General features: G+C 41.0%; 2 protein-coding genes across 2 annotated transcripts in view; one reads left to right on the plus strand and one right to left on the minus strand.

The window, feature by feature from the left end:
- cacna1da (calcium channel, voltage-dependent, L type, alpha 1D subunit, a) overlaps positions 1-3,339 on the minus strand; it is a 53,849-nt gene extending 50,510 nt beyond the window's left edge. Inside the window, exons 1-2 of the mRNA XM_070903524.1 lie at positions 3,029-3,339; positions 968-1,073 (exon numbers count right to left, since the gene is read on the minus strand). Coding sequence (XP_070759625.1) covers positions 968-1,073; positions 3,029-3,339 — 417 coding nt within the window. The remainder of the gene's footprint in view (positions 1-967; positions 1,074-3,028) is intronic.
- Positions 3,340-14,575: 11,236 nt separating this feature from the next.
- tkta (transketolase a) lies at positions 14,576-23,844 on the plus strand. Its single transcript, XM_070902574.1, has 14 exons — positions 14,576-14,809; positions 16,749-16,866; positions 17,030-17,143; positions 17,252-17,349; positions 18,225-18,416; positions 18,666-18,784; positions 18,905-19,101; positions 19,276-19,440; positions 20,624-20,780; positions 21,229-21,359; positions 21,468-21,551; positions 21,686-21,779; positions 22,324-22,446; positions 23,657-23,844. Exons 1-14 carry the CDS (start codon positions 14,703-14,705, stop codon positions 23,842-23,844), a joined length of 1,887 nt encoding a protein of 628 aa, XP_070758675.1. The 5' UTR covers positions 14,576-14,702.
- The last annotated feature ends 3,408 nt before the right edge of the window (positions 23,845-27,252 follow it).

The following is a 27,252-nucleotide window of genomic DNA, read 5'->3' on the forward strand; positions in this document are numbered from 1 at the left end:
ACACCTTGCTTCTCTAAAGTAGACCAGACACACTTTCAACCAAAGCTGTAGCTTATCTTGTGCAGCGGGTTCAGCAGAGTAACAGGCAGAGAAACACTCCCGTCGGTCTCTTATAACTGGCTGGTAACCTTTCTCTAACATGTTCCTGCTCTCAGACGAAGCTTTCAAGAACATTCAAATGTCTGCAGTCACACTGTGTAAGCTGCTCATGAATCATTGAGCACTACAGCTAAATTCTGCTCATCTAAGGACCACGTTCTGCGTGTTTGTCTGGCTTTTGGAGAGTGCACTCATCCTCAGCTGTGGAACAATGCTTACAACACTACATCACCCATAATTCATCACACAGACATAAATGCACAAGGTGCACAGAGTGGTGCAATGACGATAAAGTCTAAAAATAGAAAGCTGAATAAAACCTCTGTACAGGGAAACTATGGCATGATAAAGCACCAATGAGGATAGCTGTCAAAGTGTTTCTCTGTGTAGGCGCAGCACATACTTCAAATCTGCATGATAAAGCAATACACTGAAGACCCGATCTGTATGCAACATCTTACTCTTACGGCAAAATCTCTGACTATATCTTCACCTTGAAAGGAAGATACAATCAAACTTTGCTGAGAGGATTATGATGTAGCAACTCATTTTTTAATGTATCTTGAAACTATTTAATAAAAAAAGCAGATGAAAGGTAATCAAACAAGAAGACAACAAGGCACTAGAAGAGATAATCTTCCATTCTGTTTCTCCTTATCACACACATCTTTTTTTATATTCTTAACAAAAAATGTATTCATTCATTAACAGATAACAACCCTGAATTCAAAGCAGAGGTTTAGACGACGTGAACTCAAAGAGTCCATATAAAAAGTATGCAGAGCAACACCACTACTGAGTGTAAGTAGCAGCACCAACAGGCATCAATTGAATAAATGGATTATAATAAAATATACAGACTACTCACCAGGTCATGGTTTGTGGAGTTGGAATCATCTTCAGGGAAGGGGACATATACAGCTAAGGCCATACAGTTGGCAAAAATAGCAATTAATATAAAGATATCAAATGGCCTGAGAAAAGAAGTTAAGGAAAACATGGAAGAAAACGATGTAACATAGCAAGAAGAAATAATAGCTAATATGAATCAAAATTACTTGTCAAATCCCCTGCTGTGACATTAAAACTTCAGCACATCTGTAACTTATAAACTATTCACAGACTAAACAAGTTAGACATCGGAGGTCCTTGATCCTCTTTGGTGGCTTTTTCAATGAGTTGGGTTTTAAATGGCAGAAGCCATACAGGATCTGTATGGTTTTGTTTGGGTTATTTTTGGTATAACGTAGCTGCAATTTAAGCTATGTAATTGTTTTTTGTTTCATTGTATTCATACCCAGCTTTAGATCTATATCAGTGGTTCCCAACCTGGGTATTTGTTAATTACTGGATCATTTTGCTTCCTCAGATCTGTAAGAAGAGGAAAAAAATGTAGTAAAACTGTCTGAAAAGGCTTAATCACTCATTTGGCTGACCTGGTTTTAATCCATAGACATATGCAACCTGTGAAGAGGGGCCAAAAGTAGACAAAGCTTTGTTTTAAGGGGTCAAAAGTCAAAATGGTTTGGAACCACTGTATTACACTGATGTTATCTTTGCCTCTTCTCTTTTAGTCATGATCACTTCTTGATTCCTGATGTTCCCAAACTAAATGTCATTCACCAGAATGATTAATTAATGAAACTAAGAGACAACTGCCATCCTAAACTGAATTAAAGAACAATATCTTGTAAGTTCTACTAAAAACAATGAAATGTTGAACTGATTCACACGGTCAGGACTAGCAACTACACTCTACAATACAGAAACAGTGACACAGTGAGTGTAGCATTACTTTAAATTACTTATAAAATGTTATACTAAAACTAAAACAAACATCTTATATTCAGCCCAATCTTCACACTCCTCTGATCACTGACAAGGTATTCCAATAACAAGTGTCAGAAACAAACACACACCAGTGTTGCACTGTTGCATGCAGTCCACACAGAATAATGCAGGACTCCTGATGCGGCCACAGCTGCATTTCCCAAAGTGTACTGCTAGTAAATCCCCACTGACTTTTTTTTTTTTCAACAAACACACAAAGGTGGATTATGAAATGTATCTTTGCGATTCACTTTAGGCAATCTCCTTTATAGCATCTGATGGATTTTGTGACGACAGCATCTGCTTAAGCAACAAACCCACCAGACTGTCACACAGCTGTGTTGTACCCATGTCATCTACATACCTCGCCAGTATTTTAGGATTCAGTGACTTTCACTTAATCTTTTGTCTTTTGAGCGAGAAACATGTTTCGGCACCTCAGTTTAACGTCATTTTCTAACTGGAGCCCAGGAGAAAGAAAAGGAAATCAACTACCATGTGCTTATCTATATAGATATATCTATATATACAATATATTGGTTCTTGAAAACACTCTACATCACGCTTCAGCTTGTATCAGCTTTAAATAATATGCTGACTTTAAGTAGCTCTGACACTTACTTTAAAATGCATTATATGAAATCACCTAATGTGCCAGTCACATAATTACCACAGCTAGAGCTTGACAAAGGTATACACACACAAGAGCTGGGCTGCAACTAATGATCATTTTCATTACTGATTAGTGTGGCGACAATTTCTCAGCTAATTCATTAATCATTTGGTTGATTAAAGGTCAGAAAAATGTCTGTCACAGTTTCCCAGCACCTGAGGTGACATCTTCAAATGCTTTGTTTTGTCTGACCAACAATCCCCCCCAAAAAAAAGATATCCAATTTGCACTGATATAAAACAAACAAAGAGAAAAATCCAGACATTGAACCAGAGAATGTTTAGTGTGTCTGCTTGATATATAACTTAAATGATTAATCAATTAATCACCTAATAGTTTCAGCTCTATGAACAAGTTATGATCTTTGGTCAAATCTCAACACTCACACATTCACCCACCACCACATGAGGCCACTGTAAAGGATACTTCCACTCCACCAGGCTGATGCAGGCCCTGCGTATGGGGTTGTTGAGGTTGAGGCAGAACAGAGCCCTCGGTGGCCTGCTGTTGGCGTTACTGCCCTGTTTCTTGCTTTTGGCATACTGCTGCCGCTTCTTCTGTGCCAACGCACCTACCGGGATTGTGGAGGACGCTGGGGCAGGCAGGGCAGGAGGAGCGGGTGGTGCCGCAGGGGCTGGGGCTGGGGCTGGGGCCGCAGCAGGAGGGGCCGGGGTGGAGGCGGGAGGGGCCTCTGGGGCCGCTGGGGCTGGGTCTGGGGCGGGCCCGTTGGCGCTCATGGTGCGGGCGTGGCTCTGTGAGGAGCATCCAGCAGCATGGATCTGCCAGGGTAGACAGGGAGGCTAGAGACGGGCAGAGTAGTCTGACCAATGAGCTGGCACGTCACCAGGGGGAGCGACTCTGGTGCTGCTGGCATAATTTGCCTCTGGGAATGAGAAAAAGATGAGAAGATGGCATCAGTGCATTTTACACTTTTTCCAACAATAAAGGTATAATTGATATTGCTTTTAAGCGAGAGCAGAGCACATTACACCTGTCCTCACATCACCACACAGCACTAGAGACACTTAAAGGTTCTTCTGCCTGTCTGTAAAGCTCTGAATGGCCTTGCCCCATCATCACCTGCTGAAATGATACTCAGACCTACTTTTCAATAGATTTTTCTATAGGCTTCCTGATGACCTGATTTGTTAAGCAATATTTAGTTTGGAACTGAATAATCTGCACGAGTCTTTCTGTATGCTTGTTGTGAATGGTTATTATCATTACTGCTAGTATTATTATCATCATTCTCATTATCATCTCTCTTCTTGTTCTTTAAACTTCATATAAGCCGGGTATGAAATGTGTTACATAAACAAAGCTTCCTTTGCCTTAATCGAATGTGTTTTCTTTGTCCAAGCTAAGTACTGACAATCCAGCTCAAAGTCAAAGCTTGAAGATGGAGCTAAATCAAAATATGTCTTTCCCAGCGATCTGTTGTGCTGCAGAGGCGCACTGAACAGATACAGTAGATGCTCCAAATGGGCTCAAAGGCAACGGGAGTTCAGTGAAGTAAAAATGTAATCCATATTGGTATATACAGCACACTCTGGCCCACAATTAATGTTTGAGGCCATATGAGAACATATAACTTTAGACATAACTGACATTATGAGAGAGAGGATATTAAATCACACACATACAAAGAGTCAGAGACGGCAGAATAAAGTCATGGACAGCTTATTGAACGGTCTCTTAAAGGATAAATAAGCAATTTCCCCTCAAACACATAAATAAGATAATAATAATTTCATAATGTCATAAAATGTGAAATGTGTTTGGCACCTCAAAGAGTGAAAATAATGAAACGTGCAACTGAAGCTGAGGTCCTCTCCAAGACATATGACAGGTTGGTCTGATGTTGCCATCAAGAGCCCAATCCAACATTTCCTGAGCCTGAACATATTCTATATATGAAGGCAGGTGACATGCAGCTCAAGCAAAAACACACACACACACACACACACAACACAAATTAAGCTGCAAATTCAGAGCTGCCACTCTCAGGCATCACTTGGTCACATCACTTGTGTAAGTCCTTGAACTGCGAGCAGGCCCCGCAGAGGAAGAAACAGAAAAGGTCACATTGCAGTTCTGCTCCGAGAAGAATGAATCTTCATATTGCACAGAAAAATGTGATACGAGTGTGATTGTGATGCAAGGCTGCACATCTTGTGGTGGATTCAGGCTGCCAGCTCTACGTCTCCTTTGTGCTGCGATATGCTGCCTTCATGTAGCCGAGGCTAGTGCGAGCTCAGTATGTGAACAATGCGTATTAAATGCGCTTATTTTTGGAATATTAATTTCACTGCTGCATCGACGGCGTCGACCGTGCAGCCGTGATGAAAATGAACACTGACATTTCCATGAGCGATTCGTGACAAAATAACCATCATCGAGCGTCCTCACATTTCTCCTTGGACCCCACCAAGGTAGGATATGATGGTGACCCCCCCCCCCCCCAAAAAAAAAAAAAAAAGATGTGAAATGACAGCCTGACTCCGGGCTCTCACAGTGAAAACTGAGCAGCGCTCCGCCGTCAGATGGTCCGAGCAGCTCAGCAGAAACAGCTGGCAACGGTATTACAACAAACCTCAATCAGGGGTGCTCTTACACTCAGGGCTAATATAGTGGACAGTCCACATGACCAGAGCCCACCTCAGCTTGAAGAAAAGGTACCAGCCTCTATCAAAATGTATTTAAATGTATTGTTTCTTGACAAGACGACGAACCTCCTCCAATGAATCCACAAAGCATGACAGCGTCGAGAGCAAAGTGGCCATTAATAACTGCTGTCCTCTGACAGTAAAGGAAAAATCATCATCATTGCCTGCATGCAGGGGGGGGGGGGGGGGGGGCGCAGCTATGCTAAAGAGGCTAACTTCAGTTGGTGGAGCAGAAACCGCACCGTGCAGTACCTTTTCTGAAGTCTTTCTAATTCAGCCGCGGTCCTCCCCGCTCGGTAACGCGGCTCCGGTGCTTCGGGGGGCGAATAACGCAGGTCCGGTCTCAAACGGCGGCTTGAAACTCATCAGCTCCGGGAGCGGGAGGGACACGTAAAGCCTGTGCATTAATTAAGCTCTTCCATGGTGATCGCGGAGAGCTGGAGACAGGAGAGTGCGCACCAGACAACAGAGCATCCTCGTCCGCTGCCTGCTTATCGTCACGGCGCCAGTGAACAGTGAAACGAGTGCAGATCAGAGAGCGAGCTCTCCTCCTGCTGCTGCTGCACGAGACCCTGCTCACAGCAGATAGGTGCTGTGGCGTGTCCCCAATGTTACCTGCTCGTGGTCCTTCAAAAAAAGGCGACACATTTCAAACAGGGTGTCACATGCAGCAAACACTGATCACGTGAAGGTCACTGTGAGATACTGAGTGGACTCAATCAGTGTGAACCTGTGTTTTTTATTTTTGTATAAGATGGGAAATATCTTATTAAATATTCTGGGTACTTTATGATAAGGCACCCTTTATAAATGGCTGATAAGTTGTAGCTAATGGCTTTGTTATAGCTAATGAATCAGTTACTAATGCTTTCATTTCTATTTGTAAATAAAGCAGTTATAGATGTTGGTGATCCATACAGTAACTGTATGGGTTTCTCACTTTCTGATATTCCATTTAAAATCAAGTCTGTGGTTTTAAATGTTAATAAGTCATTAATAAAGGGCTTCAATCATCAAATCTGCAGTTGAGTGTTAATCCGTTGTCGATAAATTGATTCTCTGCAGCCCTTTTTTAGAAAATAAATGGTGAAAGGGATTTTCATATCCTTCCAACCCAAGTGTTAATGGGTTATAAATTACCTATAACGCATTAGTAAATAATTTATTACCCATTAGGTACAACTGGTAAACCCTTTATCAAGGATACCTTGGTTCCAAATGTGGCTGATATCCTGGTCACTGAAGACAAGATTAAATATAGCAGGAGAGCAACTCCTGATGAAGAATTGCTGCTACCCAAAAATCCCAGACCCATGTTGATGGCCACAAGCATGCGATGAGTAGAAGGGAACATGCACACTGCTCGCTTTGTTTGTTTTTTTGGTGCAGGAAATCAAATCCCCCAAAACTCCAATTCCATAGAAAAAGAAGTCAATTCCCGTACACACTCACCTCTGCATTGATTTATTAAGAAAGGCTGACGTTTCGGTCACAAGGACCTTTCTCAAGACATATCAATCATAAAGTGACACAGTGCAATTATAATAAATCAATGCAGAGGTAATAAGTGTGCAGGAATTGACTTTTTTCTATTACACTCTCAAGTATAAACCATGCTGGACTAAGACAGAAAACAGCACATTTAGACTCTCAGTAGGTTTTACCTGTTTGGTCACTAAATTATATACTTTCATTAGAGATAACTGATGCTCTTTCTTACTTGAAATGTCATTAATGTAACATTTCTTTTCCTTAGAAATTGTGCAAAATTTAGCATTGAATATGGCAGACATCAGAGTGCTGTTGAAGATACGTTGAATCATCATCTATTACGTTGTAATGAATTATTGGTTATCATATTTGTAAATTCTCAGATCTTCAGAGAATGCCCTATAGGCCTGCAGTGGCTCCAAAATGGTTATACACAGCGGTTATGTATTGTCAAAGTACTTTATGAACACAGCCTGTCATAAGCCTATTTAACTTACAAGAGATTTAAAATATATACATATATAAAAGGGCCCTGTCATGTCCCCAGGCACAAGATGGGTTTGGAAATGTCTGCTCTAAAATGACGGGACTGGGAGATTTAGGTGGTCAGTCCTTGCTGGCGAGTGGAGTTAGTACCTGATTAAAGCAATATGTGATGCCTCAGCCGTTATCTCTCCACTCACATGTCATTCAACCGAGGCAGCCATTACCCAGACTCATTTATTGCCATGTCTCTCCTGTCAAAGTCAATGAAAATGTGTCCTTATGTTGCGCTCCTTCAAATTGCTCCCTTTTTGAACTACATTTCCCAATCGCCTCCAGTGCATGTGTGCGTGATGAGAAAGTAAGTCAACACCACCCTGCGTGATCTAGTTGTAACACACATACCTCTCTCCCGTTACAGCTGGCCTTTGTAAGCAAGCAGATTCGGGACCACTCTGTTCCCTTACTGTTATATTTTATCTTAAAAAAGGAGATGTAAGCGGGGAATATGAGATGCTTTTACATTCAGATATGATTTATTTTGTTCACTGGGTCTAACAGAGATTAAAATATCTCTTTTGACCATAGGAGTAATTTTCTGGTGTTAGTTTTGTAAAAAAAAAAGACATGACCTCTTAAGCCAACACTGTCAACATTGTCCTAAAAAATGCTGTTTTGTAAGTAAAAAGGCAGTCTGACAGGCACTTGTACATCTGTCATGCTCACAGCTACACATTAATCCCACCCTTATGAAAAACTAATGACCACATGATAGCTTTGACCCACAGAAGACCCTTTAAAAACCCTTCCCTGGATTCTATTTTCAGTCACTTGTTACGTTGGTATCAAGCCTCTTTAGTAATGCCAGGACAGATGAAACAGCAACTGTTTAGCTGGCTTTGTGGTTGCATTGTAATATAAATGTATTTCGATTAATGGTTTTACCCAAGAAGTATTTCCTTTTCTACACAATGCTTTCATTAATATTCACAACCACAGTACAGCATAAAAGCAGAACTTGATATGATAAAATGTTTACTTGCCATTTGCTCAAATAGCAGCGACCACAGTTCAGTACTCCTGAGCAATAACTGTCAGTGTTGTGAAAACCCTACCTGCCAGGGTAGAACAGCTGAGCCGAGGCCTCACCTACACGTCCCAGCTGACGAGAAAGAGCAAAAAACACTCATCTTCTTCCCTGGTGGGCTGGTCAGTGAGTGAACTGCAGCAGCGTTTTGTGAGAGGTGGAGAGCGACTGGGCGAGGAGGATCCGTATCAGCTTACCTGTCTGCCCAGGATAATGGTTTCTTCTTGAATCGTCTTGAATTATTCACCTATAGATGACGTGGAGTGTGTGTGTGTGTGTGTTTGTGTGTGTGTGATGCTGGTAATTGTGTGGCTGCGTGAGTCGTTTGCAGTGACAACAAGACTCCAGGAAGTCACTGCGCCTGGCCGAGAAATAGTTCCGGCTCAGAACGCCCCCTTAAAACCACAACGTGACGTTTTTACATTAAGTTTTTTGTATAGATTAAACAAACAAGGTTACATGGTCTTAAGTAGTGAGGTTTAGAGGTGCTGGTAGACAATGTTTTTCCACTTTGGAGGTATCCAGGCTAGCTGTTTCCCCATGCCTACAGTCTTTATGTTAAGCTAAGCTAATAGCCAGCTGGCTCTAGCTTCATATTGAGCTCACAAATCTTCTCATAACTCTCGACAAGAAAGCAAATAGGCATATCCAAAATGTCTAAACATTCAATGGTTTGGATGTTTGAGGTCACTTTACTCTGATTTAAGCATAGTATTAGCAGTAATTTGCATTTCATATGGAAAGATATCACTACTGTGTCTTTTCCTAGCCTCACCCTTTTTTTCTCTCTCTTTTTTCCGCTCTCTTCTCCTGTTGTTCTTGACCTGGTTTCCTCTCTACTGATGATTTCCCCTCAGTGTCGGTAGTGAGGATGGTGGAAATAACAGTTACATGTTTCAGTGTTCATTCACCTGGAATAGCTGATGTGCATTTATCTGTGTGTGTTTTTTGTTTGTGAGTAAAAATAGTGTTCAAACTCTGCATCTCTCTTCCCCTTCAAACACACACAAACCCAGTCTGTAGTCCCCAGTAAGAAAGAGCAATGCGGTTCATTTTCACTGAAAATGGAGTAAAAACACAGACAGAGGGTGCAGTGGCCCCGAGGGACCACGGAAGCCATTTGGTTCAGTACAGCAGTCTGCCCCCACCTCTGATTTGATCTGCTCTCTGCGCCACCAAACTTTCCCAACCAAACTTAACATTATTCAAATATGGTGATTCACTTTGAACCTGAATCATTCAACTAGACTTCTCTGATTTCACAGTACCAGATAGAGGAACATTACAATCAATTCCCCAGTACGTTTTTTTCAGTATTTCCTGTTGTTTTTCCAAAGGCCCCGATGAAGATGCTCCGTCTTGAACGGTCTGTAATCCGTGCATGAGCAAATCAGACAAATATAATTCTGCACAAAGCAGGTCTTTGGCTCTGAACTCTGCTGTGGTGACGGTCCTGTGTAAATGTTGTGTTTGGCCAACCTCTAAAGGGATTATGATGTGTTGACTCAATAAAAATGTGTTTAGTTTACACATGCAATTTACAGCAAACAGCTGTTGTGTTTTTCTATCTCTTTGTGAATGCTTTTACTCTATGTCCTTTATCCCTCGGCCTCCCCCTCCCTCTCACCCTCTCCCTTCCCCTCTCTCTGCAGCTCTTTTTAAATCAGATTGCAATAAATCTATGTGAGCGCTTCACTCATGTGCTCATAAGCTGCAGAACTGCTATTTTCTTTCCAGTGCGGTTCTCATGTAATCTCAATCTCATTCAGCATTTCTGTATCTTCACTTGCTGTATATCTGAAAAAAAAACAATCCCCAATAATTTAGGGATAATGAAGGTTTGGGATATTTGAAACTAGTTTGAATATTAGCACGTGCGACCTGATGTCTGATTTCCTGGCCAGGCCAGGCATATAAAACCTGGTTAGAAGGCACTGATGCAACAATCAGTGCCTTTGCATGTTTATGAGCGCTGTGTGTATATGTGTGTGAGGGAGTGTGTTGGTGGAGCTGCTTGAAGGAGAGCAGTAGTGATGGAGCCTGAAAGCCCTGCAGCGCAGCTGTTCTCCCAGTGCATCGTCAACTTCACTGCTGAGCCCACAACACACGCTCAGCCTTAACCCCTGCTCACACACTCCACTCTTCTCTCTGAATCTTCCTCTCTCTCTTTGTTGTCTCTGCTTTTTCTCTCCATCCACTCCCTCTGCTTATCTGAAGCTCTCCATCTGAATCTTTATAGCTCTCATCTTCAAATAGTTACTTTACCCGCTTTGCTTTAATTACCACCTCTACGCCATGGCCATGTCTCTCACAATCCTTTTCACTCCTTTTTTTCTCCATGTGTGCCCTCAACCCAACCCAGACCCCTTCCATACTCCCATGATGATCAGCCACTCCTGCTGTGAACAGCTGTATGACTGAATGCTGATGATTCGATCATAAGTCCTGTGCTCTTGTCTCATGTGCTGTTGGGGGGGGGGGGGGGGGGGGGGGGGCTTTGGGTGACAGACAGCTCTCAGATAGAAGGGCAAGAGCTATGTCATCATGGTGACTGCAGAGCGATTTAAGGAAATGGAGTGATAAGAGCAGAGTGGAAGAGGCTCAAGCCTGAAGGAGCAACTGGCATTAAAGCAATGTACCAAGATTCATGGATGTGTGTGTAAGATTCAATGCATATGAGTGTGAGAATATTCCTGAGCTCATTTGTGTGTGTCAGCATGCCTGAGTGCATGTGCACACATGTAGGTCTGTATGTGTGCATGTGTACTGTGTATCTGCATTTGTGCTGCTTCTAAAATCCCATTAATCATTCAAGCCCGACAATGCTGAGCACATTTTTGTTTACCTGAGCTCTTCATTGTGTTGGAAGAGCCACACACACACGCTGTGTTATATTAAGGCATTGTTTCAAAAGTGGTGGCTTTGCTCCTCTTTTTCTGCCAGAGAGATTAAAAATAGAAACATTCATGCTCTCTGAATGTACTTTCCCTCCAGGAAGTGTGCAGTTGTGGGTGTCTGACATTGGCTGCACACCATCACGTGGCAACTTCTTCCCAGGCTGCCATTGGCTGGCACCTGTGGGGCTCTGTGAAGAAAAGCTTTTCTGACAGGACCCAGGAGCCCAGAGGAGTTGCTGGAAACTGGGAGAAGGACAATGTCGGTGGAACCAGGAGAGCAGTGGGGGGGCTCGAGAGATGGCATCACCATGGCTGTGAGCGTGGAGGTGCTGGGACGTGACCTCCCAGCTACAGCAAAGGCAGGAATCCAGAGAGATGATCACATGGCTGGAGAGGTGTAGAGGAGGATGAATGAGGGACAGGAGAAGACGAGGATTCGCAGCAATGACACTCAGAGAGTCACGTGTCATGATCATATAAGTTCAGATGACACTTACATTTGTTGTCATCCATAACTCACTGTTACCAAAAACTTTACATCTATCCACATGTGGTTTCATTCCACAAGGTGATGGTTTAAAATACGTTTGACCTCAAAAATGTATTAAGTATGGATTGATTTCATAAATGATGCATTTATTAAAAAACTCCTCTCTGCTGAATAAATATTTTATGGTTCTACTGGGTTTTTCTTTTACCCCAGTTATTGGCTAATAAAGTGGCTGGAACTAACCTATAAACCATCTTTTGTCGAGGCTATCATCCTACATTCATGGGGAGAGAGTGTCCTCTGGTGTTTAATGATAGGAATACAACTGGCTTGCAACGAAAGGCTGTTCAAAATGGAGTAATGAAACACAGCAAATGCTCCTGCAACCCATACAGGATAATGTCTTGCTGATCTTTACATATAATGCCATCACTGATCTGCTGTGTCAGCATTTCTGTTGACCTTTCATGTCAAGCAACAGACAGTATGATGATTGATCTATTATAGCTCCAATAAAATATATAGGCCCAAAATCCCAAAAGACATTGAACAGTGTGTAATCTGATCATTAAAATTTATTTTATTGATGATTTAATCTCTGCTCCCCATCAAGGATGCCATTGTACAATGATTTGTTTTTACCCCTCTCCTCCATCCAGTGGAAGATTCTGGACTGTACCACATCAGCAGTTGTGACTGAAACAATCTGTGAGCAGCTTCCTCTGCTCATCATCATGGTGCACTGCAGCTTTAGAAAGCTTGAAAACACACTTTTCCTCTGATGTCTTACAGCATACACATATAGCACACACATATGCTGTTTTGTGATACCATGCCATGAAATGTTGGTTTTCATGTAATCTTTTTCTAAAAAATCCAATTATTCATGGATAGTTTGTGGTTTATGTCTTTAAAAAACAACACATTGTGCAGACAGAACAGTGTAACAAGTTTTCATTCGGCTCGTATTTTATTGATTCTCCTCAGCTGGCGTGCTGGACACAGCAGGTGACCAATGGAAACAGGTCAAATGTACCATCAAAGATTATCCTCTAGATGGCAGACCAACACTCTCCATAATGATAATCCCTGATGTCAGATGTTTGTGCATGCATGTTTGCACAAAGGCTGCAACTCAAACATCAACGTGCCAGCGAACAGTTTAAAAATGTAAATTATTCATCAAAGAAGTTTAATGATAAATGTAATTTTTCAACTTCCTTTTACCGTTTACATACATTGTCAGTAAAAACACGACATTAGCTTTTGGATATTTTATTTCATTTTCATGGCAGCAGCTTTCATAGATAATAGAGTGTAAGTGCTTCAATGCGGTACTACGGCTGTTTTGTTTTACCCTCCAGATTATTTAGAATAAACTCTCAGTAGTCAGGTCCAGGCATGTCTGTATGTCTGGCCCATGAGGTCGGCTGCAAAGAACACAGTGTCCTCAGTTTGTAGAGTCGCCAAGCTCACTGAGCATCATGATGTGAGACAGAAGACAGAAAGGAAACAGAGAGTGAAGACAAGATCCGGAATGAGGAGAGGTATTGTGCACGTTTCAGACAACTTAAAGGAAACTCCCACTGTTCCCTTTTTTCTCTTACTTTTATCAGACAGTGTATGTCTCTCTCATACACTGTCTCTTTGTCAAACTCACATTTGCTTTAATGGCATCAACATATTTAAGTACAGTATTGCCAAAGCAGCTTGCACAAGGTTAACCATGGAAGCACATTCATTCAGAATGTGAGGAAAAAAGATAACTAATAATTGTTTGCACAACACTACACTATAACACTATATAGGCCTTACACTATACAACATATACTATACAATACAAGTACATTACTATACTACATACTACAATGACAGGAAAACAAACCATGAACAAAAATAAAGAATAAAGGAACATATATGATGAAGATGAGACATAGTGTTCATCTTTCTGTCTTGAATTCTTTGTATTTTGATGCTGAAACAACTTTGGTGAAAGCCCGACTAAAAGTTGATTACAATTATTACAATATGATGAATGATGTGGGTAAATTCATCGGTATCTGGTCTAATAAAAAGTGTGAGTTGAGGAAGGCGTCTTGTTTTATTTCTTAATTTATTTCTTTTTACTTTCCCCTGTGTTTTGTTGGTTTATAGATTGTGTTGTTGTTTTTTTGTGGATGCTGACTTGACATAAAATAAAGGCAAATAAAGAGCGCTGAAAAATACAAATTCTCTTGCTCTCTTTCTCTCTCACATTCTCTCTTTTTCTCTTTCTCTGTCTTGTTAATATCTCCATTTGTCACTCACATCCATTGTCTTTACTTCCTTTAAAATTTCTAACAAAAGCAAATTAGGGCCTGTTCAAACATAGGCAATATGAATGGGGTGTTTGGTGTGAGTAAACAAAAAAGAATGATCAACCATCAAGGTCTGAATTATTAGTTTCGACAGTGAAGCCAAAGTGAATCAGGGTGAGATGCTTCAAATGTCCCCCCCTCCGCCACCCAATTATCCAGCCCCTCCCTTCACACACACACAGACACACACACACACACACACACACACTAAGGCACATATCTATAGCTGTGACACACCTCCACCATCACAGTCACGCAGTAGCCAATGAAATGAGTGCCCCTGGATTTTAGCAGTAACACCCAACCCACGTCACTGGACTCTCCTCCTCTGTCTGTGTGTGTGTGTGTGTGTGTGTGTGTGTGTGTGTGTGTCTGTGCGCAGTGTGTCCTTGTGCATCTCTGTGTTTGCACGTCTGACAGGATAAATCCAGCTTCTCTTCCATCCTCTCTCTCTCTTTCTCTCTGACTCCGTCACTCTCTCTCACTCACACACACACTCTCACACACACACACATACAGGTGCTGCTCTTTGGCAACCCTCACACACACACATTCAAAACACACAAACTCAACAGAGGATAATAGTTGGTCCACTTTTCTGGTGCTGAGGAACTTGACATTCTGCCTTCATGGAGGATTACCACAAACCTGACCAGCAGACAGTGCAGGCGCTGAGGAACATCGCCAACCGTCTCCGAATCAACTCCATCAAGGCAACAACTGCAGCAGGCAGCGGGTGAGTTGCCTCCACTGACTCTCAGACATGAGCTTTAAGGCTGTGAACGCACAGCACAATGCAACCATACAAAATATGTGCAAAACCTAATATTTCTTAAAAACATAATGTATCAAACTTAATATTTCTTTGCAGCAAGCATAGATGAACACCAACAGTCACATCTACAGAACTACATACATGCATATACAGATACACACACTTGACATGGACAGGGATGCAAGTGATGGGCCAAAGGAACAGCATGTTCTGCCTTTGTTCTCCTCCTTTCATTGACTCAACATCCACAGTTGTTATTTGATGTGATGCTCTGAATTCCTTTAAATTAAATGAATGAAATGAAAATATCTACATTACACAATGTGCTTTATATAACATTAACGGTATATAACATTTACACCAAGTTGCAGAAATTTCAATGCATCCATTCATCCTTTTGACTGTAGTGTAGTTAACATACACAAATGTAAGATAAGAAGATCACAGATGACATTAAAAGTGAATCAATTAATCTTTTCAGATGATCGTATTTTCATATTCTGGAGAATGACTAAAAATGTATATGGTCTTTGGTGCATTTAGATTATTTCAAAATCTTATATATACTTTTTTGCAAGATAAATATTTTTTATTATTAGTGGTAGTAGTATTTTTATTCTGACTTTGGAAAGGTAATATGAGCCTATGCAGTATTGGGCACAATAGACTGCCATGTGCAATGCTGGGTGGATTGTATGTTGCAGATAGACTTGAGTATTGCATCGTTGCTGCAAGAAAAGGATTTAGAAGTGTTGTTGATAAACTGAAATACAATATGTTCTCTTATAGCTATGTTAAATATTGCTGTTGTATTGTTCAGTGTGTGGTATCACAGCATAAACATTTTAAAAGGAATGTCTCTTTAGAGATCGGCAGAATAATTGTTTTTTTTCACAGAATTCTCACAGTTTTAACAGCTTTGTGAAACCCAAAACTGTCCCTATATTTGAATAATCAAGAGGGTTATCACGTTGGAGTCCAGTTCTGCATATCTAAAAACCTCTAATGGAAACAAAGAGAAACACTGAAGGACATGTGACAAAATGTTACTTAACCTGAAATATTCTAAATTGTATTAGTATTAATGATAATGGCTGTGTTAAAATGCCAAAAAAGACTTGCATGTGTCATATTTGTACATTATTGAATTAAATACTCCAAAACCTTTATATATGTGGGAAAGGTCAATAACTATCCAATAATATCAGGGCACCAAGACACTTTATCATAGCACTGGATGGAGCTCTTGGTGATTAAGTGTAAAGTTGGTGGGTGGTTTAATATAATGGCTCTATGTAATGATTGTTGGTATGATTGCATTTACGACCAGTTCTCCATGTAATCTATTGAGGGCCTTTGTTCGTACACCGCGCTCTCCATGGGGCTCTGTGATTGGCTCTATTAGAACCACAAATGGTCTTCATACAGAGTATCTGAATGCTTTTCCAATATAAATTCTGGTCCAACATGTAACTATGAGGCAAATTTTTTTTTTCATCTGCAGCAGTTATTAGGTCTATTAACCTTGTTGGACTTTCCATAGGTTTAACCCTCATCGGCACGTTTATGTCTGAATCTATAAAAAACACCCACATGTTCAGCTTTTTATTCTACTCATAAGGGTGTATGTACACTTTCAATCACTGTAATTTTACATTTCTTGATGACTTCACAACATGATTACCTTGGCTGCATCTATAGTCACAATGATAGTACAGCGTTTCAGACATCACCCACCTGTAATAATATGCATAGTAGCAACCTGATGTTTAACTATATGCTCTTAATGATAAATGTGTTCAAACTGAAGCAGTCTGCAGGTGTGTTTGTGGTTACTGTACGTTCCTGTGTGCACATGTATGTACTTATGTCTGACAAAACCATCTCCTTTGTCCTACAGACACCCCACATCATGCTGCAGTGTGGCAGAAATAATGTCGGTGCTTTACTTCCATACCATGAAGTACCGTTATGATGACCCGCGAAACTTCAACAATGACCGCTTCGTCCTGTCCAAGGTGAGAGTCAGTCCTACTGGTCTGGACAGGAGGCTTTCTTTTCATATGTCCGTTTGTGTCTAAATGTCGTCCAGAATTTGACCTTTTCCTTGAATTACTTTGTAAGACAGACAGTTTGTAAGACAGAGATAACATTGATTTGTGACTGTTTTCTCCTCTACAGGGTCACGCCGCTCCGGCTCTGTACTCCATGTGGGTTGAAGCGGGCTTCCTGAAGGAGAGCGAGCTGCTCAGTTTGTGCCACGTTGACTCTACCCTGGAGGGCCACCCAACCCCTGTAAGCTGTCACATACTGTACAACACGTTGGGAATCATCTCATGGAGCACAAACAGTGTGCCAACTGTTTTTATTAACACTTTACTGTGTGTTGTGTGTGCATTTCAGAAGCAGCAATTTGTGGATTTAGCCACTGGCTCCTTGGGTCAAGGTCTTGGTGTGGCCTGTGGAATGGCTTACACTGGGAAATACTTTGACAAGGCCAGGTAATATTTACATACATGTGGACACATACACAAGTGAAAAGATTGACTCTAGTTTTAGTTTAATTGTAGTAGCTTTATATGTATTGTCTTTTTCCTGCATGCATTTAAAAAAAATCCTTGCCTGCATCGTATAAATAAACCCTTACTCATTCAATACCAATATTCACAACATTATGGTGTGTTGATGTACTAAATACTTTAGGGTTTTCTTGATTTGAATTTTAGGTTTGCATCATACATAGTTTGAGTGTTCAGCAATTGGGATTTTCCAGATTCTGTGGGAGTGCGCTGCGGCTACATGCTCTGCTCTCCCGATTCTTCTGCTCTAATAATCACAGGCCCAGCAGTCACATCTCAGTTATTTTTACCATCCAAGCAGATTTAATCTCAGAATCAAATTCAGGCATTGTGCTTTCAACCACGCGTTCGTTCTAGTAGTAGTCTATTGTTCTAATTTATCATCGCAAACTGATTCCATTTCCTTTGTAATATATTATTTGACCTATATGAAGCTCTTTATTTATGTTATCATTTCAGTTTTAATAAAATAAGATGCTAATTTCTCCCATTTGAATGATTCTGTTGGATTCTCACGGGAGACTTGTTTCAGAGGCAGGTGTGAAACTCAGCAGCCACGCCTTCAGGGGCCTCAAGAAGCTTTTATCATGTCACAGCTGGTTACCAACCCAACTGTCAGATAATGGAAAGGGAATCAATCTGACTGGAAAAGTGTCAGAGAAGATTTTCGTGAGATTTGCCTGCTTCTTGAAAGCACAACACCCCACCCTCATCTGAACACACACACAGACACACAGATCTACACACACATAGAGACACACACTAATAGTGTAGTCTCATTCTGTTCTTCTCCTCAGTTATCGTGTGTATTGCCTGCTGGGGGATGGTGAGATGTCGGAGGGCGCTGTCTGGGAGGCCATGTCGTTCGCCTCCTACTACCAGCTTGACAATCTGGTGGCCATCATGGACATCAACCGTCTGGGCCAAAGTGACCCGGCGCCCCTGCAGCATCACGTAGAGAAATATCAGAAACGCTGCGAAGCTTTCGGGTAATAGAGCGTAAAACTGAAAATATTGTAGAGGCTGATAATGTCGATATACTGTATGTGCTGGGTTGGAAGATTATGCAGACTATAATAGAAAGAATAATAGAATACAAGTAGCATTTGAGCAACATGCATTATCTGAACACTGTCCTGCTGTGTGTCCACGCCATCTACCTATATAAAGCATACTGTACCAAGTGTGTTTTAATGTGTCGCCTTGATGTGTGTGTGTGTGTGTGTGTGTGGGTACAGCTGGCATGCCATCATTGTGGATGGACACAGTGTGGAGGAGCTTTGCAAGGCTCTGAGCCAGCCTCGCCATCAACCCACCGCCATCATTGCTAAAACCATCAAGGGCAAAGGCATTCCAGGTAACTGTCACTGTCCGCTCCTCATCTGCAAGTGCATATACAAAGTCATGAAGCATGTGATCCATTCACCAAACAGTGTTTAAAATCTGCCAATGTGATGCTGTGTATAATTGGTTTCAGCTGCAGAGGATAAGCTGGGGTGGCATGCCAAACCTCTGCCCAAAGACATGGCCGAGATGGTTATGAAGGATCTGCAGAGCCGCATCATGAACAGCAGCAAGCACCTGTACCCTCCTGCTCCCATAGAGGACTCCCCACCGGTCAGCCTGAGGAACATCAGGATGCCGAACGCACCCAACTACAAGACAGGAGAAAAGGTTTGTCGCCCCTTACACAAAAACAGATCTCATTCATATCCTCATCCTTTATTCTCAAGTGTTCACACAATGTCAACAAACCGCAGAGGCAAATTATTGAATGCTGTATAAAAATGGACCAACAAACTTTGTTAATGGTCATGATTGATTTGTTTGCTTTCTCTTTCTTTATAGATTGCCACACGGAAGGCATACGGGGTGGCATTGGCCAAGTTAGGCCGCTACAACGACCGTGTTGTGGCCCTTGATGGAGACACCAACAACCTCACCTACTCAGAGATCTTCAAGAATGAGCATCCCAACCGCTTTGTGGAGTGCTACATCGCTCAGCAGAACATGGTACGATCCCTCATGAGTCTACAGAATTAAACCTATTTCACAAAGCTTGAGAAAGATATTTTGCAGGACATATATTTATTAACAAAGCCATCTATATTTCGTTCATGGTATTTTTCATGGTCTAATGCTCTTATTTTTTCAAAGCTTATTAAAAAACAGAAACAAACCCCCCCTATTTCTCTTCTGGTGGTGATTCTGCTGAGTAAAGTGTTCTTTCTCAGCTCTGACTGGATATGAGTACGACCTTACATGTCACAGCTGTGAGTCTGAGCCTGTGTCATTTAATTATACATGACTTTTCTATCCATAATGTAAGGATGAGCTAAGACTTGACCCATTTGCCTCTTTATGGTAAATATGGCTGCTGATGACACCAGTGGTTAGACAGCGGCCTTCTTTCGCCTCATTATTTTATCTTTATGGAGATTAATAATTTGGATAGAGGCGATCAGACATTCATTCCTTCTGCTGTTATGGCTCCAGCAGCAGCCAACTCCAATGTAGGTCAGGCATGTGCATGATGATAAGCTGTCGTGACAAGTGTATTCAGAAGTGAAATATTAATCAGCGCTGAGGGTGGGACCATCTGGCTGAATGTATGAGAAAAGTCAAAAGTTGAATGGCCACATTTCTGTGGCTTATAGAAATCATATGAAAACTCATTACATTTTAAATAAAGTATAAAAATCAAACACTTTTTGTCAAACACAGATAAATGTACTTTTATTTACATTTATTATCAATGACATCCTTTTCTTGGTTTGGATGGAACAACTGCTGGTTAAAGTGCAGCCTTTAAGGTAGCTTGTTTTCTATAAGAATTTATCTAACATCAGACTTGCACTTTCATGGATGCTTAGTGGTTGCTTTTAGCAAAGGAATGAAAGAAGTTGTGGGATTGGGGAGAGTTTTAGAGACAGCACAAAGGAAATTATTTGAAAGAGGAGGTATGCTACTGATTCCACCCATATGTGAAAATAAGCTCCAGAGCTTTGGAGGAAGCTCTTCTCACTGACTCTCTACTTAACGTGGTCTTTGGTTCAAAGAGGCTTTCAAATATGGTTTTGTGCCCCTGATATTTGACCCCCTGGGTGATCTTTTTGGGATCAAGCATGTGTGAGCTGTGTCTATCTAGGCTATATCTGTTGTATAGGTACTCAGAAACAATAAATTCCTTTCCCAGGTCAGTGTTGCCATGGGATGTGCTGCCCGTGAGAGGAACGTTGTGTTTGCTAGCACTCTTGCTTCCTTCTTCACCCGCGCTTACGACCAGCTCCGCATGGCAGCCATCTCGGAAAGCAACATCAACGTGTGTGGCTCCCACTGCGGCCTGTCCACCGGTTAGTAAACGGCTGCTGATGAGCCATGCACACCACAACCCCTCCCACACACCTTCACAAAATTCACCTCACACTGAAGCCAGACACTTCACAACACCCATTCTCTCAGACTGTATTAACAGTATCCCTAATGGTGACAAACGCAAGATGTGTGTGTGTTTGTTGCAATCCTTTCTCTCTTTCCTTCTAATCCTGTCTTTTCCTCACAATGTACCCCCTTTGGCCTTGCAGCTAGTACTCAATCCTCCCCTTTTTCTCCCTTCCTGTCTGCCCTGGAAGCTGTCAACAGGGGACCAGGTGTCCCTCTGTTAGTGCAGGTACACTGCATGCAAAGTCTGGCTTTATGTCTGTGGATCTGCATGCATCAGCTCACCTGACCTGTCAATAACCTTTGAGGATTTTCTGAATGTCGGACATATGAAGTCAACTATAAATGTACATGTTACAGGAGAGGAAGGCCCCTCTCTGATGGGCCTGGAGGATGTGGCTATGTTCAGGGCCCTTCCCACAGCGACCATTTTCTATCCCAGTGACGGTGTGTCTACAGAGAAGGCTGTGGAACTGGCTGCATCCACAAAGGTACATAAAACATAAATGCAGTGTTCTGACTTCCCTACAGTATCTGTGGTACATTTAGCAACACAACCTGTTTGCCCGGTGGTAATCATCATGTTTCCCTTCATAAAGGGTGTTTGCTACATCCGAACCAGCCGCCAAGACAGTCCCATCATCTATAACAGCAACGAGGACTTTCATGTTGGACAGGCTAAGGTGAGACAGGCTTTGAGCTTACACAGCTGTTAAGACAGAGTGTGGAAAATAACAAAACTATCACTACAAAATGAACACAACAAGCACTGTCAACACCATCCTGAAACAGAAGATAATACCTTTCCCTTTGCCAGGTGGTGTACCAGAGCAAAGATGACCAGGTGACTGTGGTGGCAGCTGGAATGACTTTGCACGAGGCCCTGGCTGCAGCCGAACATTTAAAGAAAGGTACAATACATTAAATATTGCTTTTGATCACAAGAGGATAAGATGTATATTACATCATGTCTGACATATCCAACAGATGAAAATACATTTTTTTTTATCAAATACTGTATGACCACATCCAGTGATGTTTCATTGTTTCACAAAACTAGCAGGGAATATCATATTTGTTTAAATTAATTACATCTTAACTTTGCTGAGATAAAAACCAAATGTAAAGGCTGGATTCTTCAATGTTACCTTGTTTTATTTTTAGACTTTCCCTACCATGCATCCTGGCCCTTTTCAGTGCTTTTGCATACACAGACAATGCTTGTCCAAAATGGACAAATATGTATATCTATAGTAGACAGATTTGTGATTTTAACGTTGTCACTATGATATTTCATACATACATTGTGGTGATATTAATCACCAAGTGCTGTTTAAAACCAGGACATCCCTGTCTTAGAACCACTATTTGAAATGCATGCCACAGTTGCAGCGACGTCATTAATGGTATTACGTTATATGTTGTATTCCACGACATGATTCACTGAATTTCCAGAGAGGATCTCTGTCAGGGTCATTGACCCCTTCACAATCAAGCCACTGGACATCAAAACCATCATCGACCACACACGTGCCACCAGGGGAAGAATCCTCACTGTGGAAGACCACTACTATGAAGGTAGGTTTCCATAAAAATAGCTCATACTGTTCAGCCTCTGCATATTGTATGACCACTACCAACCTAGCAGCAACAAGCTTCACAGCATGATGCAGCTGGGGCCCTGTCATTGGTCCATATCCTCGGGTGTGTTGTGGTGGCATGTTCCCATTGGTTCAGCGACAGAGACGCGATGTGGTGGCATTAACTTATTGGCTGAGGGGAGGCCGACTGCTGTGTGCCCTCATTGCGGGCAAGGTATTGGTATTGTGGTGCATTTTGTAAGTGTGAGAGGCAGAGTGCTGTCAGATTTCCTTAACTGAGCATGTGCCCATGGGGCTCTGTGTGACCTAGATAGCGCAGACAGCCATGGCCTGTGCCTGTTAAGAGAAAGGCGATGGGTGACGGCATGGACTTGACTAGACAAAGGATGTTTTGGAACTGTAATCAGTTTGATGTTGGGTATCTCATTCATTTTACATCTGGACTAGATAGTGGTGTAGTGATCAAGGGGACATGTTTGGATTTAATTTGTTTGTAATGTTTTCTTGTCCTCTTTATTTATTCTTCATGTAGACTGCATGTGATTATATTATGCTTTAAAAACAACTGTTTGCTGTCAATGAAGATTCAAAGCATTACTGTACTTAAGTACAAATACAAATTACTTGTACTTTACGTGAGCATTTTCATACTATAAATATTGTACTTTATACCCTACTACATTTATCTGACAGCTGTAGTTACTAGTTACTTTTCAGATTACAATTTTTCATACCCCCCTGTGAAAACCACTTATCTCCAGATTTGGTGATTTTGAATGTGTATTTTTTGGATAAACTGAAGGATTAAGTGATGATTTATGGGTTGAGAAAATTCTCCTCCTTCCTAACCTTGGATTTGCTGGAAAATGCACGATGCATGATGATCTGATAGAATATGATGCATCGCTGTAGATTAAGCTACCCAACAGTATATATAAATATCAACATATTTAAATCCAGAAACATCATCATTTACATTTGATACTTTAAGTACATTTTGCTTATAACACTTACATACTTTTACTTAAGTAAGGTTTTGAATGCAGGACTTTTACTTGTAGTGGAGTATTTTCACAGTGTGGTGTTGCTAAAGTAAAGGATCCGAATACCACTGGTGTCCCCCATCCTTCAAGGAGGATTTGTCTTCCCTCTTCTTCTCTCTCATGTGATGAATTGTTGTTCCACAGGTGGCCTTGGGGAGGCAGTGTCCTCAGCGATGGTCAATGAGTCTGGCTTCAATCTGCATCGTCTGGCGGTGTCCCACGTCCCCCGCAGTGGCAAACCACACGAGCTGCTCAAGATCTACGGCATCGACCGCGACGCCATCGCCCAGGCCGTCCGCAAGATGCTCAGCAGCTCCACCAATGCCAAGTAACTTTCTCCCAGCCCCACCCACCCATCTGATCACACCCCTGCAGATGAAGATAAACAGTCAAGTATGTTTTTGATTCACATGACACCCAGCTCTTTAAATTCCTTCACTATCAATGCCCCCTAAGTGTGTACTGAAGTAATGTGATTTTGTGCTGTACACTTTGAAGTAGAATTTCCACGTTTACCTTTCTTTCATGCATCCATCACATCACACACACGGACAGAGATACACAGATCCAAACACACATATCCTCATGTCTAAACTCATAGCTCAGTAATCAAAGTGTGGCCATAACTGACTTAGTCCCCGGTGGATGCTCACCATGCAAAACAATACATTATTACATGTTCAACAGGAGTACTGTGTGATGCTCTCATGTGTTTTTTTAAATGCTCTTTGATTAACTTAATTCAACTGGATATGTTTTTATATTGTTCTGATGTAGCTCTTAATAAACTGGGTGGGGCATAAGTGTTTCTCATGACAGCTGTGTCAGAGAGAAGCAAACGGGGTTGTTGTTTGTAGAAGGTAGTGGAGAAAAAAAAATCAAACAAATGTAGGCAGGTCATAGAGAGCAGTCACTCAAAACCACAAATAACATCTTCAGACAATTTAAACTGTTGTGGTTTCAAAAGTTGTATCATTTCTCTTCAGCACTGTAATTTAGTTTTTTGTTATTGATTTTAAATCAACCTACACACCTCAATGTTCATTTGTGCTAGCTGTACAACTGGACCATACCAGCAGTGTGACGATAATCATTATGTGGTCAGTGGCATCATTTGTTTTTCTACACAAGGTGGAGGGCCGGAGGCTCTTCAAGTGCTGGAGAACAGGGAGAATATGGTTGACTGTGACTAAAGGTAGTAGCGTTACATCTGACATGTGAACCCAAGAACAAACACTTTCTTTGTTACTTGAAATTTTGTATGTACCTTACTTTCATGTAATAAAGCCCTCTGCATTTGACTTTGAGTGTTTCCAATAGTTTGTTCTTTTTCCCTAGAAGTATATTTCAAGAGGTACACACACATACACACACGCACACGCATGCACACACACATAGGAACCTGTACTTTAATTCAAACAGTGTTTCAGTAAGTGATACAAAACCATGATTAATGACAACATATATTAACATGCGGATATATGCGTGACTTCCTGGTAGAATTCAGAATCTCTGAGTCACAACTCGGCTCTTTGACCGTGAAGATTTACAGGCACAGATATCACTGCCTCTGTGGTTGTAAACTCCTTTTACTGCCAGGGGCTACTTCTCTGTCTCAGTTTCCTGTCCAAAAGAGACAGATAACATTCTTAGATCATACAAATAGGCTGTCAATCTATCAGAGCAATGTGAAAAAATATGGATCTCTACGTACCATAGAGATCTGTATTTCCGTATTGCTCCTCTAAGAGCAAACACAATGATTCCACAGCCATAAGACAGTGTGTAGACTGGAACAAAGCACAACATGTAACCTAAGACATATTTTTCCTGAGGCGTTTGCACATCTCACATGCTGCAAAGTCATGTGGCTTTACCGTGATATGAGTTGGCGTTCAGGTAGGCCACGACAAGTGCAAAACAAAATCCCCAGTAGACATCTAAAGAGAAGGAACTGTTAGTTTTTTTAAAGAACAGGTCTGAATGATTACTGATTTATAATTGTCATTGTCATAGGCATTGTTTTATCATATAGTATGGATTGATGGCAATTGTATCTTAATAAAAAAATACTGTAACATTATTGATCAGTTACAAATCATGTATAGGCTATTAGATTAAGGAACAAATCATTTGAACACATTTGTTAGTGATGAATTTAGTTGTTATTTAGTTGATATCAGTTGTATGTTAACCATAAATTGCTGGTACAAATCATAACCAAATCATTTATTTATAGTGTGTGTGTGTGTGTACCTCTTCTGTCGTAGGGAGGGCCTTTACATGTCCTCGTATGGGCTGGCAGGTCTGACAGAAACAAACAAAATGAACATTGATATTGTCATTGTTGTCCAACAAAACATAAATATCATCGTTTAGCATTTCACCTTCTGGTTAAAAAATGACAGCAATAACTACTGTGATTTTTTAAATATTGGCGTAAATTATAAAACGTTCAAGAGAAAAAAAAGTCCAGCGTACTAGACATCATGCCCACAAGCTCAAACATTAAGGTGAACACCACGGCAGGACCGGCTGGAAGTGTGAGTTCTGGAAATATGACACAAACATTCTTAAACAATTACATAAACAATTACAGAGTCCATGTTATCAACTCAACATGTACCAAACAAAAATAGGTATGTGTGTTGATCACTGGAAAAGTACACTGTCCCTTCAAAGTGTAAATTATCTTGAGCTTGAATGATGCTGTATGTCTACTTACCGCGAAAGGGACTATAGAGTGCTGTCCCAAATCCCAGACCAAAGCAGACTGAATAAAAATGGTAATATTTGTCTGCAAATGTTCAGGAGAATAGATTAAAATTAAGAAATATCTTCATAATAAAGGTGATTTTCTCTTAGGACATCATGTGCCACCACCCTCCCCTTTTAATGTAGACTATAATGTACATACAGTGTTTATAAAAGTCAAAAACGAGGTTCCTTCCATATTCCTGAAAAAAGAAGCATTATTATGATGTCTTGGTCATAGAGACAGATCATCACAAATAGCTTGATTGATAAACACAAAGTAGGCTGTTGCTAGAGACAGAGAGTGTAAGAGAGAGAGAGAGAGAGAGAGAGAGAGAGAATATATAGTAACAAAATATTATAATATGTATCATGAGAGAATGGATCAACATCATGACAGGTGGAAGGGCCTGAGACCCAGAAACACAGGTGTACCTACCATTTACGTTCAGCTGCAGGCTACTTCTCTGGGCAGGTGTAACAACAACACGATATCAGACACCAAGAAGACAACTTCCTTAACCGGATGATCAACACTCAAGTATTGTGCCCAGATAAAAGGAAAGCCCCAGACAAAAGATTGTTTTGCTTTCACATTCATATGCCTTTAGTCAGTCTTGTGGCTTTTAAAAGCACAGGGTGTGCTGCGGCTCAAAGACAATAAAAAACCTAAGAGACCTTTCAATATTCTTCACAGGTTTAATCATATATTTAATGGAATAGTTTGAAATCTAGATTTAAAAAATCTACATTTTTGTGTGGAATTTGTATGTAAACATTGCACAGAAATTACTGATGTAAACAAGTAAAAGAAAAACGTCAATAACTGTTAAAATAGTTTATAATGTCAGTTCATGTATTTAAAAAAAAAGGGATCATTTTGGGAGTAAAAGCAGGTTCTGAGTTGTGTTGGTGGAGCTACATTTACATTGAAATCACAAATAGAGCTGATACAATTAAACAATTAATTAATTAGCCTAGTGACA

The sequence above is a fragment of the Enoplosus armatus genome, chromosome 3 (assembly GCF_043641665.1).
Source record: "Enoplosus armatus isolate fEnoArm2 chromosome 3, fEnoArm2.hap1, whole genome shotgun sequence".
Lineage (NCBI taxonomy): Eukaryota > Metazoa > Chordata > Actinopteri > Centrarchiformes > Enoplosidae > Enoplosus > Enoplosus armatus.

Bases quoted from the DNA above. Each gene is read 5' to 3' on its own strand.
- tkta (XM_070902574.1), top strand. From the start codon at position 14,703: ATGGAGGATTACCACAAACCTGACCAGCAGACAGTGCAGGCGCTGAGG. The intron at 14,810-16,748 runs GTGAGTTGCCTC...TTTGTCCTACAG, and splicing joins ACAACTGCAGCAGGCAGCGG to ACACCCCACATCATGCTGCA. The intron at 21,360-21,467 runs GTACATAAAACA...CCCTTCATAAAG, and splicing joins AACTGGCTGCATCCACAAAG to GGTGTTTGCTACATCCGAAC.